This window comes from Pygoscelis adeliae, unplaced genomic scaffold (assembly GCF_000699105.1).
Source record: "Pygoscelis adeliae isolate BGI_AS28 unplaced genomic scaffold, ASM69910v1 Scaffold48, whole genome shotgun sequence".
Lineage (NCBI taxonomy): Eukaryota > Metazoa > Chordata > Aves > Sphenisciformes > Spheniscidae > Pygoscelis > Pygoscelis adeliae.
The window spans coordinates 2781745-2794774 of NW_008825618.1; the positions used below are offsets into that span (position 1 = coordinate 2781745).

The 13030-nt window shown below is 37.7% G+C and overlaps 1 protein-coding gene across 1 annotated transcript in view; it reads left to right on the forward strand.

The window, feature by feature from the left end:
• The window catches only part of ITGBL1 (integrin, beta-like 1 (with EGF-like repeat domains)), a 156580-nt gene that overhangs the window by 130619 nt on the left and 12931 nt on the right, over positions 1-13030 (forward strand). The window contains exon 8 of the mRNA XM_009333337.1: positions 3694-3810. Within this exon, the coding sequence (XP_009331612.1) occupies positions 3694-3810 (117 nt within the window). The remainder of the gene's footprint in view (positions 1-3693; positions 3811-13030) is intronic.

Here is a 13030-nt window from a genome sequence, read left to right on the forward strand (position 1 = left end):
ACAAATAAATGTCTTGTATAATTATGTTATTTTTGGAATCTTGCATTGCAATAACTAGGTTACGCTTTTCAATGCTAATAGCTAATACAACCTCCATCATAAAGCTTCCTTCATCTGAAATCATCAGACGATGAAATTTACTGTCCCTGTTTAGCGACGAGGAGAGGAAGCCACTTGCTATAAAATATCTGAGGTGAACTTGTTTCTTTTTGCTCATAAAGTGTAGCTCTTGCACAGACGGTTGAGAAGGTGCAGAATATTATAGTCCTTCTGTGTTTAATTGTTTCTGTATGCCCTGGAATTTAAAGAGAATTTAGGATGTGTTTGGCAGTAGCTTTCCCTCTATAATCAGGTTGCTATGGTAAACCTATTATTCTAGACAAAGAAAGGGTATGTTTAGTAAAGTGCTGATCCCTTTTCAGTATAATGTGAGCTTCAAATTACTTTTGAATGATTGAATTTCTATGGTAAGTATTTTATCACAATAACTAAGAGAAGAAGGTCACAGAATAAGGTGTGGCTTCTGTTATTTCAGTAGCAGCTACATCTGACAAAGTAGTAGTATGGCTGAAGCAAGCTTGCCCTGCAAATATCTACTCCTGGTTTTCCCAGGGAAGCAACCTGAAGTTTATTGTTACAGAATGCTATTAATTTTTGTGTTTATCTACATGATGATAAACTGAGCTTTTCAAGTTTACATTTGCTACATCCTATGTAGTTAGCTGTTCAGAAGCAAAAGGACTTTAATTCTCTGTTAAATTATCTCCACAGAGTGAGCCCACCTTACATAATCTAACCAAAATCTCAGTACTTTTGGAGGTAAAGTATCCTTTTTAAGCCAGTATGAAGTTGCAATCACTTAGTGACACCACTAAATTCACTTCTTATGTTCCTAGTGCTGATTTTGTCACATTTGTAAAAGAAGAGGAATGATGAACTAATAATTTGAGTATCCATTTCAGCAGCAGTGTACTAAACTACTATAACTGTATCTTTGAATATTTAAAAGTAAAGAAATAGCTCAGTGAATTCCTTTTCCAGAGCACTTACTGACTGAGTTTTCTGTCCATTTTCAAGACATTTTCAGTTCTTCTGAGGTCCACAGTCAGATGATCTAAATCATACCCTGAGCTTAGGTGGGAGCCAGGACAAAATAAAACACGAGGCACAGATATCAACAAGGAATTTGGGCTTTTTGAATATAGGGGTTGGTGTTTTCTTCATTAGCTAAGATGAGAAGATTGAGAAAGTAGGGCCTATATCCCTTTGTGCTTGATTTTGAGAAGGCAACCTGAGCTTGCATCTCTTACATGACAAAGATGTGCCCTGTCTGCCTAGGGATGGGATATTCCTCAGGTTTTTTGCTGGTGAAACTGTTGCACATTAATTAAAATGAATAAATATTAATTGCAGCAGGGACTGAGAGGAACCTATTCCCATTCCAGTGCAAGTGCCCAGCCACTGGGCTCTTAGGTCATTCTGAGTTATTAAATTAAGCATTACAGAAGGTAATACTTAATTACAGAACATGCAGGAGCCTCATTACAGAACCCTCCTTTGCTCATCCCTCTGGAGGATTTTCCATTTCTGCTGACTCCTCTCTTCAAAGCAACTTGCTTAAACTGATTTTATTGTCCTTCAGGCATCCTCCTTATTATAGCATTAGCTGACCAGGATACCACTGTTAAAGATGGTTCTTTTGTTTATTTTATAGAGTCTTCACAAGAGATGGGTCCTGTTCGTCAGGTACCTATCTGCCTATGGGTGACTGACTGTGCTTTGGGACACTGCGATGTGACATTTTTGTAAAAATAGCCAGCTTGTCTAAAGTGGATGCATAGAAAGAGACTGTGAGAGCCCCAGATAGTGACAAGTTGGACTCATTAAAAGTCTCTGTATATTTAAGTACTAAGAAATGATTTTGTTCCAGTTGCTAATGTAACTGTCCTTGGCAAATAATTGTAGCTTAGAGAATGCAGGCAAATAACGTCAATCATTCTGTGGACAATCATATCTTAAATGTTGACATAATTACCAAATACAACTGTATTTTGTGATGTGGTAGATGCACTTCAGGTAATAAGTTTCTTTCTGGAACAAATATCTTCATATAATTGCCAATGCAACATAGTTTTAAAACTATGTATATTATGAAGGTATCATGAAGTATTTGCTATTAATTCTCTCTATCAGCATGTCTTTTTTAAGATTCTTGCACTTTAAGTTGATCATAAAATGTCCTTCTAGGTTGAATCCTGGCACATAGAATGTCAGCTCAAAAGTGCAATGTACATTGATGCTGGGGAAGATGAAGAGTATGGCAGCTATAAAATGAGCTGGAAATTTTTCCATAAGTAATAAGATCCCCCCCTACTCCAACTTAAGTAGACTGGGGTTTTTGAAAAATCAAATGTAACAAATTTAGGTTAGAAGTTGAAAGAAAAATAGATTAACAATGACCTGGCAGTATGTTGACTTAAAAGATTTTATTGTCACAAAACCTACAGTTAGAAAAGCCCCACTAAGGTTCTCCTTAACAGTCCTTTCCCATTCAGCAAAACATTTCAGCAAATGTTGAAAAAGTATTGTGCACGCTGAACTGTTTGGTTACATAATGAAAGGCTGCACTTGGAGGATTTTTTTGCTTTGTAGCTATAGTTGCTCCTACTGTAAATTTGGGTTCTGCAGTCAGTAGAGCAGTGTCCAGGTCCAGGTTGAGTCTCACTGCTGCTATGATTAAATTAGATTGAGAGGAACAGGCTTTTCTGCATTCTAATCCATGTCTCTGGCGGTCCTTTTTTACAGACAATACCTTTTCCCAAGCCCATCAAATGTATTACTTTGATCCACAGTTTGTGTCATATTTAGACCGTTTTCACAGTAGGATTGCATTAAAACAATTTAAAAAATATGGAGGCAAACTCTTCGAAGTTAGGAAATAACAAAACCAATGTTACCTTGAACTGAGTCTGTCTCATATATGTGCAACATAAGACTGTCCTTGATCTTAGTTTTTTTCACATCTGACCATTTAATACTCACTGCTCTGAGGGCTTTGGAGTGGAATATCTGTGGGTGTTTGGCTGAGTCTATTCCCCCTTTAAGCTCTGGGGAGTTGTCCTGTGAACAGGTTGGTGGAAGGGAAGACTTTGACAGAGGTTGTGCTTTCGACTTGTGTTTCCTCAGGTCTAGACAGGAAAAATCATAGGGATTTTTGCTTTCCAAATGCCTGACAGAGTATTTGAGGAGTTATTTTTCTACATGACTAGAGAGTATCTTAGATAGCCCTGTGCATAGACTATTTAATTCTAATCACATTCATTTTGGAGTTTCTGAGGTATGTGCTAAATATTTTAGATCAATTATAGAGGTTAATTATGCAGTTAAACATGTGCCATAGCTCTGGCACATGCTCTTATGCAAAGTTGAGATATTAAAAACATACAGTGCCAATGATTGCTTATTGTTGCTGTTTCCACCAAGACATAACAGTGATATACTTTGCTTCTGGTTGCCATGGAAGAGGGCTAGTTTTGGGGTTTTTTTTTAATAATGTTTATGTGCGTAGTTTAATTAATACAGAGTGACTTGTAATTTGTCTTTGGGGGGTAGGGTGTAGAATAAGTTTGGGGTTTTATTTCCTTTATTTTACTTTATTGAAATCATGACTCCAACAATTGCTTATTCTTACAGGGAGATGTGAATGTGGCCAATGCAGTTGTTTCCCTCCAGGAGACAACAGAGTTCATGGCAAAAACTGTGAATGTGATGATCGACAGTGTGAAAATGTGGACGGCGATGTCTGTGGAGGTATGCATTTACTTAATATAATGTAATATAACTAATATAAATCTTGACAGTTTATAACTTTCTGTTCCCCCTGATTTTATAATGTAATGTCACTATAGACTAATGACATCATTGGTTAATTATAATGGATTATAGATTTTTGTAAGAAACAAGCTATATAAATATCAAATACATTAGTGAATATTTCTTTTAAAACTTCAGCAACACTAACACTGAAGTAGATTAAATACACCTAATAGCATAAATATAAGTGCTGTAGTATATCCCAAAGTCCATCAGCGATCATTAGAGAAGAAAACAGACACTTAAAGGAAAACCTGAAAAATTAGGTAATTTTACTTTGTGTTTAGTACAGTTGAGGTTTTACTGAGGATGTTGTATTTTACCTAAAGTTAATAATGACCAGCAGTACTTCTGAATATTTCATATTCACTGACAGTGATATGTCTGTTTTCTAAAAAAGTAGTAAAAATATATTATGAAAGAATCTAAAATGATTGAGATACATTGTCATAGTAATTGTACATGCAGATGGTTTATTTTAATGTTGACAGTGAAAACTTCAGTTGTTGATTTTTCAGTAATGTATGTTGGTGTTAAGCAGTATTTGAAGTTAGTTTTGGATATGTAATGCATACATACCATATGGTATTTTAAAAACAGGTGAGTAGTATTTGTCCTAAATGCTCTCTTTCTAGATTTTATTTGCTTTACTTTTATAATTACTTTTTGAGTCTTAGTGTTAACAAAGTAGTTGGTATGAACAATGGCACATTTTATTATATTCCTTATTTCTATGTAAGAAAAAAACATATTGCTTCATAATCTTTGTGTACATAAAAAAATTCCAACTACAGGAAATATTGCTTCAAGGTCTCTGCCATGCAGAATGTAGGCATGTATGGAAAATTCTAGTTTGATTGTCTAACCAGCCATAATAATAGTTTGTAACATTCAGTGTCATTCAATAATATGAATGTGTAGACAAAGAATAATTTGAAATTTAATTTTGTTTAACGGACATGAAAGCAGATAAAAGCACTGAAAAGCTGGGTCATATTTGTTATAAATTAAGTAGCTGGGAACCAAAATTCATCATCTTTCATGATTAAAAACCTCTTCTGTTTATGTCATTCGTATTTTACATTATTCGATGGCAATGCTTCAATCTTAATACTGCTAATTATATTGCGCATTTTGGAAATTATAGACAGAAATTCCATTCTTCCTTATTAGGAAGGGTACAGTGATAATTTCAATTTTTGTTGCTGGCTAGAGCACCTCACACTTAAATGAATAATCACCTCAACACTTGAGCCAGTGTCCAATTTTTTACTGCGCAGGAGATGCTCTATGTCACACTCTTACCTGAATAAACTCTCTCCTTTAGTCTAAATAGCTTTGTCCAAAGAGAATGGCAGAAATTAATTAATTAATTAAAACCCCATATGCTTTAAGCTTATTTTCCAAATTTTGAAACAACAAATAGAAAGGAAAGCCAACTCATGAACTTTTGAATCAGTTGTAGTCTCAAGCAAGCTCAACTTCTCCACTTTGATTCAAGCTAATAATTTAGTTACTAATGATTCTCTGCAGGTGAAAGGAATTATATGGGAAAATGCAATTCAAGTGACTGTGCCCTGTTTGAAATTGCACTGCACAGCATCTGTTGACAAGGCCCACCCTGTGATTTTTGCTGTTCCAGGGAGCTGAGCTTATTCCTAATTCTTTCCCCAAAATCGTAGAATAAGTGCCAAAACAGGAATCCTGTTATCCTGGGCTTTCTTGTAAGTGAAGGGAGAGAAGGAAACATGGCATAAGGTGATGATTAAATCCACCAAGATCTGAGCTGACCTCTGAAGTGCCTCTAGGGAGTCTAGAGCATCTTTGCTCACTCACAGCTGTTTTGAAGCTGGTCTCTAGAGTTTTAGTCTTCCCAATTAGAAGTCATACCACTACTAATACTGTCCTCTAAAAATTGTTGGATTTCTGTAGTAGATCTGTTGGGATTTCAGTGGTAAAAAATTGACAGATTTTTTTTTTTCATATTCTTGATATTTTATTTCTTGTTCTGTCTATTATATTTCTAAATATAATTTGAGATATTTTTATACTATTCTAGATTTGGTTGTAATCTACTCCTTGAAGCGTGTTCCTATATTATTATTATTATTGCACGATCCCATCTGCTTTCATTCTTTTACAGCCAAGAACTGGTTTCCCCTTCCTTTCTTTCTGTTCTCATGCCACACAAGTGTTTCTTTGTTTGCACTTGCCTGGTTCTTCCATGTGAAGTGTGCTGAGATTCAAATTAACAAACAGAGATATCTTACTAATCACTCAGTTCTCTTCCATACACCACTTTTCCTTCTCTTGGCTGCTGGAGCTCTCGAGTGACTCCTTCCCTCATTTCCCCTCTCTCTCCCTCTCTTTCCTTCCTTTTTTGTTTTTCTTCTTTTTTTTTTTCTTTTTTTACTTCTGGCAGATCCTGAAACCTTATTTTCTTTGACCATCCAGTGGCCATCTGTGCTTCTGATCCACCTGCCTCAAGAGGCCACCACCCACCCCAATAACTTAAGGCAGCACCTGTTTAGGTGTAAGTACTAAGTACAGGAATGTTTATCTTCAGAAAGTCCCCATCAGTTGCAGCTTTCTGTCCACTCATCATCTAGCAAGTGAATTCCTCTCACCTTCCCTCACCTTCAAACTCATAATATGAGCCATTTACCCCTTATGCATTTTCTGTGACTTTATCTTTCACTGTGGCTTCCACCAACATTTTCATTGAAATGTCTCTTCCCACAGTTTCTGACTAAATGTAGGAATTTCTGTCACTCTTATCCTTTTCAGATATTCAGTAGCCTCTGGTGTTACTGATAGCTTCAGCCCTACTCTTTACTAATTGTCTGATGTTTTGCTTGGCTATCACTTTCTATCCTGACAACATTTTGAGTGTTTCCTTTGATAGACAGTATTTCTCATTATCTCCCTTTTTAGGAGATTCTACCAATTTTAACCTTTTTTTCTTTCCCCTTTGCAACTTATCTATTCACAGAACTTCTCTCATTAATTTTGCGCTAGTGGCAGACACATCTCTCTTCCTTTTGGGTTTGTCCATGCTTCCATCTCAGCCTGAACCTCTTGACGCCTCTTGCTGAACTGCTTATTCCTTCCACTTTCCTTCTCCTCTTTTCATTACTATTTTTCTACCGTTGTTGCTACCTAGGCAATCATTGTCAGGACATAAGCCCTTGCTAGTAACTCTGGCTTCAGAGAATTGTAAGCTGGACTCTGTGAATGTGCAGGGTCTGACAGTGAGCACTGAGTGCCTGTAAAGCACAAGGAAGGAAGACCAGTGTTTTCAGATTAAATGCATGCTGAAATGAGAAATGTGAATGACAACCTAAATGATTTGAATAAGAATTGTTACTGGCCTCCTCTGACCAGCAGAGATTGATTAATAGCTTGCTTTCCAGACCAGCTGTCCGTGCAATGGTAGAAAGACATGAGGCGAAAGATATGATAAATTAGGGTACAACTGAGTGAGACCCTATTACCATGTTTCTGCATGATTGTAGTGAGTCATTCACTTAAAAATTCAGCTGTCCATCATTGCAGTACCAGGAATAGAGACATTACGTCTCCACAAAGACAAAGGTTGCAGGAGGACTCGGCATAGATTCTGCAGCAGTCTGCTATTAGAAATGGATTCATAGAATCATAGAATCATAGAATGGTTTGAGTTGGAAGGGACCTTTAAAGATCATCTAGTTGCAACCCCCCTGTCATGGGAAGGGACATTTTGCACTAGATCAGGTTGCTCAAAGCCCCATTCAACCAGACTTTGAATACTTTCAATGATGGAGCCTCCACAAATTCTCTGGGCAGCCTGTTCCAGTGTCTCAACACCCTCATAATACACAATTTCTCCCTGATGTCCAATCTAAACCTACCCTCTTTCAGTTTAAAGCCATTGCGCCTTGTCCTGTCACTACAGGCCTTGGAGAAAAGTCTTTCTCCATCTTTCTTATAAGCCCCCTTTAAATATTGAACGATAGCAATAAGGTCTCCCTGGAGCCTTCTCTTCTCCAGCCTGAACAACCCCAACTCTCTCAGCCTTTCTTCACAGGAGAGGTGTTCCAGCCCTCTGACCATTTTTGTGGCCCTTCTCTGGGCCCGCTCTAACAGGTCCATGTCTTTCTTGTACTGGGTATCCCAGAACTGGATGCAATACTCTAGGTTGGGTCTCATGAGAGTGGAGTGAGGGGGAGAACCACCTCCCTTGACCTGCTTGCCAGGTCCTTCCTTCATCTTCCCCTTCTTTTGTCTGTGCCTCTGCACAGAGACTTAATATGCTATGGCTGGAGGAGGTTGTCTCATGCAGCCTTTTTGAGATTGGTATGTTCTACCTAAAGGCCCATTCCCTACAGTTTAGTTTTTATCAACGATGTAAGATTTGCCCAGGTGTATTGCAGTGTTGATCCACAGCAATATTTAACATCATGGTTTTTTTGGCTTTACTTGGTTCTTCGAGTCTTTCATGTGCAAGTTAAGTTTTTTTGGTGCACACAAATGACTAGAGAATCACAGGTTTGCCAGCCCAAGTTCTTTTTTGGCACGGTTATGTCACTGATGTACACCAGGCTTGATATTTACTTATCTTATATCCTGGTGAGAGATACTTCTCTCTCTTTCCTCTGAGGTTATAGCTGTGCTGCTAGCTGCAGATGTGTCCTGAGCTTTCAAGTGTTATTTGTCCCCCTACTGTGTCCAGTCATGTTTTTCAGTTGATGTCATCGTTGGCTGCTCCACCTCACTGGGTTGGCTGTTGTCCATTACGTTCTGTTCTCTTTCAGAACTGAGGGCAGGCAGGCAACAAGAATTCAGGACAACAGTAAAGATCAATTTGAAATTGATTTGATAATGCTCTTAACTCCATTCATTTTGATTTGTTCTCTGGACCATTATTGGCCTAGCTGTGAGTTCTTGTCACAGTGTTGTGGTTTAACCTCAGTCGGCAACTGACTACCACACAGCTGCTCGCTCACTCGTCCTCCCTCTCCCGCCGTGGGATGGGGGAGAGAATTGGAAGAGTAGAAGTGAGAAAAACTCGTGGGTTGAGATAAAAACAGTTTAATAATTGAAATAAAATAATAATAACAATAATAATAATGTAATAATAATAATAATAACATTAATAAACAAAGCAAGTGATGCGCAATGCAATTGCTCACCACCTGCCGACCGATGTCCAGCTGGTCCCCGAGCAGCGGCCCCCCCCGGCCAGCTTTCCCCAGTTTATGTACTGAGCATGACGTCACATGGTATGGAATGTCCCTTTGGCCAGTTTGGATCAGCTGCCCTGGCTGTGCCCCCTCCCAGCTTCTTGTGCACCTCCAGCCTTCTCAGTCGGTAGAGCATGGGAAGCTGGAAAGTCCTTGACTGGTGTAAGCACTACTTAGCAACAACTAAAACATCGGTGTGTTATCAACATTGTTCTCATCCTAAATCCAAAACACAGCCCTGTACCAGCTACTAGGAAGGAAATTAACTCTATCCCTGCTGAAACCAGGACACACAGCAAAGTAGCAACCGTTGAAGGAATAAAACAGAAGCCGTTTTGGGTCCTCTGCATGCTACCGGTTGGTGCAGGATTATGCTGCTTAAAAACCCTACAATAAAAACAAACCCAACAAATTAGTAAAAAATTGGCTGAAGCTCCGCACAAGTTCTTCACTAGAGCTACTAGCAAAGGTTGAAACTCATAACACGTAACTCATAGCAAGGCCCTTACATATTTCTAGGGATGCTTCCATTTTGTTTTATGTCAGTATTTCAGTCTGTGCTTCATATAGTGGGCCAGCAATTAGATAATCAGACCTTTTAATATTTAGTCATGGATGTTTGCACTGTCCTCAACACTAAGAAACAACTAAACCTCTGGTCATCCCAGTAAGCCAGTTCTTTGGTAACAATAGAATATTTTGAGAAATCTGATTTGTTTATTTTTTATTGTTTTTTATTGTTTATTTTATTATTTTTCAATTTTCAAATTCACTTTGATGACTTTTTAACAATTTGTTTTGGCCACGGCACATCAAAATATAATCCTAATGCTGTAGGAAATGCAGTTGTGTAATGGCATGTCACATCCTGTCACATCAAAGAGTAAATGCAGCTGTATTTTTCTTTGTTTATACCAATGCTTTTTGGTAAAAGCATTAGTTCTCATTAGTTCAAGATTCTGGTTGTAGTATAAAGACTTGTAAAAGCTGGAGGAGCTGATTTATTATTGGAGGAAATGCTGAGGTAATTAATATTTCCTTCCTTATTCAGGTCTGCCTTCACACCTCTCTGTCCTCTAACTGTAGGAAACCAGCGCAGCAAAACTCTACATGAGACATTATGATGTTAGTAATTTTTTTATAAAATCTCCAAGTAAATTAATTTTCACCACTCAGACACATTCTCTCATTGATTTCATTCACTCGCATTCTCACACCCACATACAAGCATCAAAGTGTCTGGATTTAGGTAGTTTGGTCATGATCACTTGTATGTGACACAGAAGATGGACAAGAGATGCCACCCATCAAGTTCTCAGTACGTCTTTTTGTTTCATCTTGACTGAAAACAACAACAAACTGGTTTTTAGACACGTCTTTTATATCATTTAGGACCCAACAGTTAGGATAATCCTTTTGACTCATGATTTTGCTTACTTTCATCTCTGTAAGTTTTAGGCAAGTCTGGTGCCTGTTGTCTGTGCTTCCTCATTTTTGATATTCTTAGGACAATGCTGTTCTTGTCTCACAAGGAAAGGAATGACACAAGTTATGTGCTGTGTCTGTGTTGACATCCTTTCTTGTTGAGCATACGGTCTTCTGCTGACAAGTCATCATACCATTGTTTTAAGAGACTGCAGACCTTCTGGTTTTGGCAAAATAATACATTACTCAGTTTTACTGCTGTGAATGTGTTGTTGGTTATCAATACAGGTTATGTTTTTAGCCTCATTCTGGTGTTTCTTCTGGTGCTTGCTTACACATTTCCATTCATATGACATTCACACCAGTCTTAAAATTTCCAATGTAAGTCTCTATGTACTGGCAGAGAACAAGGGAAAAGCTGTGGTTTATAAGGTGTACATATACTTAAAGCCACAATTCCCAGCTTTTCAATGTTTTAAACTTTTACAACAGAGACAGAAGCTTCCACATCACATTCTTACAATTAGTGAAGGATTCTAGGATCGCATAGCCATCAGCAGGATGTACAATGGAAGTGCTCCCTCTCAAAAGGCTGGTATAACTTGCCCCTAATTGCCATGCTCCTTTGAATATAAATTCTTCATTACTATCCAGCCAGGCTAAGTAATTTGATTCAGAGGAAGTATTGCCTTTCTTTCTTTTTTTGGAATATAACTATGTGTTATTATATGATAAAGGTATAATAATTCACAGAAACTGTGAATTGTTTTTTATGAAAGTTCTAGGTCCATACTGCAGAAATAATGAATGACATTTATTTTTGTCATCTGTTCAGTGAAGCAGAAACATGATATTTTCAGATAGCATGTTCTTATGAGGACCAATAAGACGATAATGATAAAAATAGGAGAGTTATGATTAATGATATGCTTCATTAAGCAAAGATAAGTAGTAATATTACGGTGCAGTTTCTGTCGGACAATTTCCTCATTTCTTGCACTAATGTTGCTTCACAGAAACAGAAGTATATAGGACATTTATGGAACTCTCTAATATACCTAATATGCAAATTAGGAGAGAAAAATAATACCAGCCTATCTCCCAGCCGAAGACAGCTTTTGGTACTGACTGGTTTGAAAATTCAGAAATATGAATTCAACTCCTGACTCTACCATGGCTTCTCAGACTACATGGGACATCATTGCAAAGTCTTCAGTTGCCTAAAATTAGACACCTTGTCTGAGTTCTGATGCCCAAGGCTACCCTTGCCTGACCCCAGCTTGGCTCCACAAGGACACAGGGATGCCTGCATGGCTGCCGCCATCACGAGGATGTCCTTGATATCTTAGGGTATGTCAAATGGCACTAGGCATCTGAATTGAACCCTTAATTTCTCTGTGGTTCCTGTTATGTTAAAATAATAGTTTATTTCCTACCCAACAGGTTTTTCATCTTTTCTATTGAAAAGTCTTCAGAGCAGGGACCATGTTCTTTTGACTGAGGAATCTGAAATACATATAATTGTTACAGAATTCACTAGACATTTTTATACTATTTAATAGAGCATTTTGATTATGGTATTTGCTATTGAAAAATGTAATTGATTCTCCAGGGTAAAAAAAGTTCAAACACATGCTTACTGGGTAAAACTAGTGCTAAAAAAAGTTAAAATGTCTGTATTAGGTAGTGAAGAGATCAGGGTCTACCTTGGCATAAAGCTAGTGTGATTTAGAGTTTTATTTTGACAACACTAAGTAGAAAGTTAATGACTCAATGCCTGTGTCCTTGCACTTAACTACTTCATCCTAGCTCTGAGGCACATCCAGGGGCAGCAATAGATAAACTCAAAAGGATCAGTAGGTATTGAATTAGATATGAGAGTGACTAATGTAGCCAGTACAGATATTAATGTGTATAGTATATTCTGTATTAAATTAATTTGGTTTTACTTAGCTAATTTTACTTTCCTAACTTGTCTTTTAAACGCACTACTGATTTCTGTCCTGGTCACCCAGACATTTGTGCAAGTGTATAAAAAGTTGAGCCTTTACACAGATGCGCAGACAACATAGTATGTTTAGCTTTTCAGATAGCATAAAATATGACTTAGGTTTGTAAAAGCATTTTAATTGAATCTTTCTGTTGAAATGAGCAGTAAAGGAATTGCTAACGCATCAACTTTTAAGTTGATTAATAGATATTAATTTGCGAAGCCAAAAGGGGCTTATATGTTGAACCTCGTATATTAAGCTATAAATAGCTGTTACCCTGTACCCAGGCTTCCCCCATGTTGAAGTCTGCGTGCTGTGTGCAACTAAAGTCTGTCTCTGAGAAGGCCATGCTCTGAAGGCTCTAAGACACGTGCAGCCCATGCCAACATCACTGGAAAGTTTGTTCCAATAGTCATCATCCTTGTTTGAAATGCTGTTTCATTTCTCAAATGAGTTTATCAGTATCAGCTTTTCTCTCTGGTTGTTTCTTTGTCTTTCTCTGGTAGTTTGAGAATCCCC